General features: G+C 36.2%; 1 protein-coding gene across 2 annotated transcripts in view; it reads right to left on the bottom strand.

The window, feature by feature from the left end:
- F11 (coagulation factor XI) overlaps positions 1-4,755 on the bottom strand; it is a 23,762-nt gene that overhangs the window by 15,023 nt on the left and 3,984 nt on the right. Inside the window, exon 3 of one of the 2 annotated variants that reach the window (XM_023699673.1) lies at positions 969-1,131. The exons of the other annotated variant lie outside the window; for it this stretch is intronic. Within the exon in view, the coding sequence (XP_023555441.1) occupies positions 969-1,131 (163 nt within the window). The remainder of the gene's footprint in view (positions 1-968; positions 1,132-4,755) is intronic. 2 annotated transcript variants of the gene reach the window in all.

Below are 4,755 nucleotides of genomic sequence, written 5' to 3'. Positions count from 1 at the left end.
AACCGCGGTCCCTGTGCTTTGCCAAGCTTGTTTCAAGTAGGTGCTTTAGACCACTGAGCCATCTCTCCAGCCCAAAACTTTTGCAGAGGAAATTTCTTTTTACCCTGCTTTTTGCGGAACCGGGGATTGAACTCAGATCCTTGCATTTGCCAGTCAAGCACTTAGCCTACTGAGCCATTTCCCCTCCAGGCTGGTCTTGATCTTGCGCGGATCCTGCTGTCTCAGCCTCCTGAGGGCTGCGATTACAGACATGTCAGGCCCAGGTAATTTTGGATATTTAAAGGATTAGTAAATAGACATAAATTACATTTGAGAGACAAGTGAAAATGATACAAGAACAGTCTTGTTAAATTTCTTATGCCTCTTGTGTGGGATAATACAAGTTGGAATGCTTAGAGGGGAAATATCACGATGTTTCGAATATCTCTGTGTGCTGCATCTGTAGGTTGGTAAAGCAAAAGTGACAGTGTCTGGATGGTGACGGGGAATCATTGAAAAATATTAAATTATCTTTTTATATATTTTGGTAACAAAATAGTTGGGGATAATTTGTAGTTAAATAGTATGAGTTATCAAAAATCAGTAGAAAAAGGAACAAATTGATGAAGACATAAAAATAAAGGGAAGAGAGGGAAAGAAGAAAGGAAGGGGAGAGAGGCAGGGAGAGAGAGTGGGAAGGGGGAGAGAGAGAGAGAGAGAGAGAGAGAGAGAGAGAGAGAGAGAGAGGAGAGAGAGACCCTTAATACTAACACCTCAAAAGAAGTTGGAAAAGCACTGCTGAGCAACACCAGATTCCTCCCTAATCTAGCCTAAACATCATTTTTTCCCTGTGATATTCAGTATTTCAACTGAAAGACAATTTATTTTTTCAGTTAACATTACATTATATATGATAATAGATAGAAATTAATTGGTCGGTAATTGGCCTGTGAAATGCAGTTCGGTTATGTAGAGACATAAGCATTTACCATTTTCCAGGATCTTCAGGTGATGATTCATCCATAAAAGTGAAGAACAAACATCTCGGGTGGTAGGTGCAGACCACCTGGCAGTATGTGGCACTTGGGGTAAAAACTGTGTCAATGTCTCCTCCTTCAAAGTTGGTGTCTTTGAGTAACTTAGTCACACATTCTGTGATATGATGCATAATAAATATTATTTTAAAGTTAGAGGAACACATAGATAATAACCTCACAGGTGAGTAGCCTTCCTTAATAGAAAATATTACTGAGGTTGGACATAAGCTTCAGGGAAAAAGAATCCTTCTGTACTGTTAGTGGCTATACGAGCTACTACAACCACTATGGAAATCAGTATGGAAAGTCCCCCAAGATAGAATTTCCACTTGACCCTGCTCCTCCTCTTCTAGGCACCTTCCTGAAAGTGCTGAAGACCTCACACCACAGTGATACACCACAGCCATGTTTATAGTAGCTCAGTTCATAATAGCTAATCCTTGAAAGCAGCCTAAATGCTCAATAGCAGATGAATGAGTCAGGAAAGTGTGGCACTATAATGCCGTAAAACCGATTCATTTTACCATAATGTTAAGTGAAATAAAATAGACATGTAAGCTTAAATAGCACATGGTTTGTCTCATATGAAAAAACCAAAATATCAATCAAGGACAAAATTAAAAAGCATAGGAATAGGAAGCTCTATCTTTTGCAAAAGCGCTGGGAACCAAGAAATGGAGGTCAGGGGGTAGAGGGGAAAGGAGATAAGAAGGAATTCAGATGTGTTAGCTACGTGTATGAACTCCTCATGAGAAATGTGATTGTCCTGTACTACAACATTACTAATAAAAATATTTTTTAAAAGAATGCAAACTGCAGAGTTTTGTTCTTTTTTTTTTTTTTTTTTTTGTGGAACCTGAGATTTTACTCAGGCCCTTGTACTTGCTAGGCAAGCACTTATTCCACTGAGCTATCTCCCCAGCCCCCAGCAAACTGCAGTTTTAAAGATGCCAAACTAGAAATTTTGTTGTAATTTTTTTTTTTTTTGAGTAAACAGGCTTGAATGGAAAAGAAAATCATGGAGTGACACATTTGCCTTAGCGGCGTCACCCTTACCAACAATCATCTTGGAAACATGGATTTGGTGGATAGTTCATTTTTCAGCTCTCTATCAGCAACACGGTGTCCATGAGCATCCCATTTATATCTAGACCAGCCTCCAGAGATGCAGTGACTCTCTGAGCTCATACTTTGTGATTGTACAAAGCAATCACTTGGGAGTGATCATTATCAGTCATATGGCCCACAACACGACAAAATACTATAAATAGCATCTCACTATTTCTTACTATTTCTTAAAAATTCTTATTTTTTATGCATTTCACTGTGTCAAGTGGACTATATTTATAGGAGATATAGAGTCTCAGAAAAATTATTAAGTCCCCTCAGGCTACAATTTTACTTTTAAAAAGCTAAGTTACAAAAAAAATTAAAATCTCTTCTGTTTCTTGAGAGATATCTAAAGAGGGCCAAAGTCCTCACCACAGAGCAGCTTCAAAACCTCAGTAATGTGCCTTCAAAATTACCCACAGGTGACCTCTGCATGTAATGTGATTTTCTCCAAAGTTGGTAAGAGTTCCAAGAGTGACTAGGAGATTTGTCTGTTTTCCACAAGTTCTGTGTTAATTCCAGCTAATAATCTACATGGTGGCCACCCACTGTGAATGTAGTCACATCACTTCAGTCTTTCTCACTGACCCTAGAAAACCCAGGCAACAATCTTTTGGCACAGAAAATTTCAATGCATTAAAATGTTGCTTATAGGGGTCAGGGAGATGGCTCAGTGGAATAAGCGCTTCCTTGGCAAGCGCAAGAACCTGAGTTCAATGCCCAGTTCCACCACCAAAAAAAAAGCACCTAAAATATTGCTTATAAGATGAAGAATGTTAACTGTTTAGCAAATTAAGTAGATTTTTCATATAGCTAATAATATGGTAATTTTCTTAGAATACACCTTTTCCTACCTGAATCATTTAATTTCAAAGGCAAATTTATTTGAAAATTCCAAATACAAAGGATAATTTTGATAATTGTATTGTTAATTTCTGCTGGGCTTTAGAAAGGAGCAGTTAATGCTTAAAAATCTTTTAGTTGTATTCTTTTTTTTCCTTTTTAATTTCTTTTAACTTTTTGTTGATTTGCTTAACCAATTTTTCAGGTTTATATCTGGTAAACTAAACAACAAATTTGAAAATAACATAATAAAGTACAGAAACCGTTGTTGAATTCCTATTACTTTGTTTAGAGAAATTTTGTATCATTTATAATGTTTTTTGTTTTGTTTTACTATTTTGTATTCTTTAAAAATAAAAAATAATCCTATCTTTTGAAGGAATCTTCACACTGATTTCCATAGTGGATGTACCAGGCTGCACTCCCACCAACTGTGCAGAAGGGTTTCTTTTTCTTTCTTTTCTCCACAGCCTCTCCAGCACTTGTTATTGGCTGATTTCTTGATGTTAGCCACTTTTTCTGGGCTTAGATGAAGTCTCAGTGTTGTTTTAATTTGCATTTCTCAAATGACCAATGCTGCTATTATTTTTTTCATATATTTAATTGCCATTTGTATTACTTCCTCTGAGTAGTGTATATTCAGATACCCATTTTTGGATTGGGTCTTCAAATCTGGGGGGCTTGATTTTTTAAAATTCTTTATATATTCTACATAGAAGGCCTTTCTCAGAAAGAGCTGGCTGTAATTGTTCCCAGTTTGTGGATTTTCATTTTACTCTGTTGGAGATTTGCTTTGAAGTGCAGAAACTTTTCAAAAAGATGAGATCTCAGTTGTTGATTCTTTGAAGTACTTCCCATGCAGTTTGGTTTTTGTTCATGAGCTTTCTACCTACCCCTATGTCTTTAAGATTTCTACATACATTTTCCTGCAGAAGATTTAGTGTTGTTTTAATATTTAGCTCATTGATCTATTTTGACTGCAGCTGTGTTCCGGACAGTGTAGAAATTCCTTCAAAAGCTAGGGTTGGAGATGCCATTCAAGCCAGATACTCCCCTCCTAGGTATTTTTCCAGAGGAACTGAAAAACCTCATACCACAGCAATATATAAGCACCCATGTTTGTAGCAATGCAATTTGTCATAGCTAAATCCTAGAAACAACCCAGATGCCAATCAGCTGAAAAATAGATAAAGAATATGTGGAATTTTTACACAATGGAGTACTATTCAGATATAAAACAGGATAAATTTGAGTCTTTTGTCAGTAAATGGATGCAACTAGAGAACACACTCTTAAGTGAAATAAATCAGACCCACACGTGCAAACATCATATTGTCTCCTTAGTGTGAGAACCTGAAAGAAAAAAATGGAATCTGAAGGGAAAAGGGAATGGACTTATTCAAAAGGAAAGAGTTACTGAGTTGAGGAGAAGGACAGGAGAAGGAGTGGAGGAAAGGGATTTATATATTTATGTAAGCAGGATGGTTTGGACAACTGTACTGTACATTTCTGCTGGTCTATGGAAAGAAGCAGTTAATGCTTTAATTTGTTTCATCTCCTTTCTTCAATTGTTTGTACTTTTTCCCTTAATTTCTTATACACTTCTTTCTTTTTTCTTTCTTCTTCCAATTTTTATTCATATATCTGGTAATATGAATAACTGGTTGGAAGACAACACGGTGTATTATAATAAATACTATGAAATTCATATTACTTTGTTAAATGAAATTCTGTATCCCTTGTAATTTTTTCTGTTTTAATTGTAACTTTAGCTCTCTTTAAATAA

The sequence above is a fragment of the Octodon degus genome, unplaced genomic scaffold (genome assembly GCF_000260255.1).
Source record: "Octodon degus isolate 3935 unplaced genomic scaffold, OctDeg1.0 scaffold00114, whole genome shotgun sequence".
NCBI classification, from domain to species: Eukaryota; Metazoa; Chordata; class Mammalia; order Rodentia; family Octodontidae; genus Octodon; species Octodon degus.
This window is presented reverse-complemented; position numbering and strand designations above follow the sequence as displayed.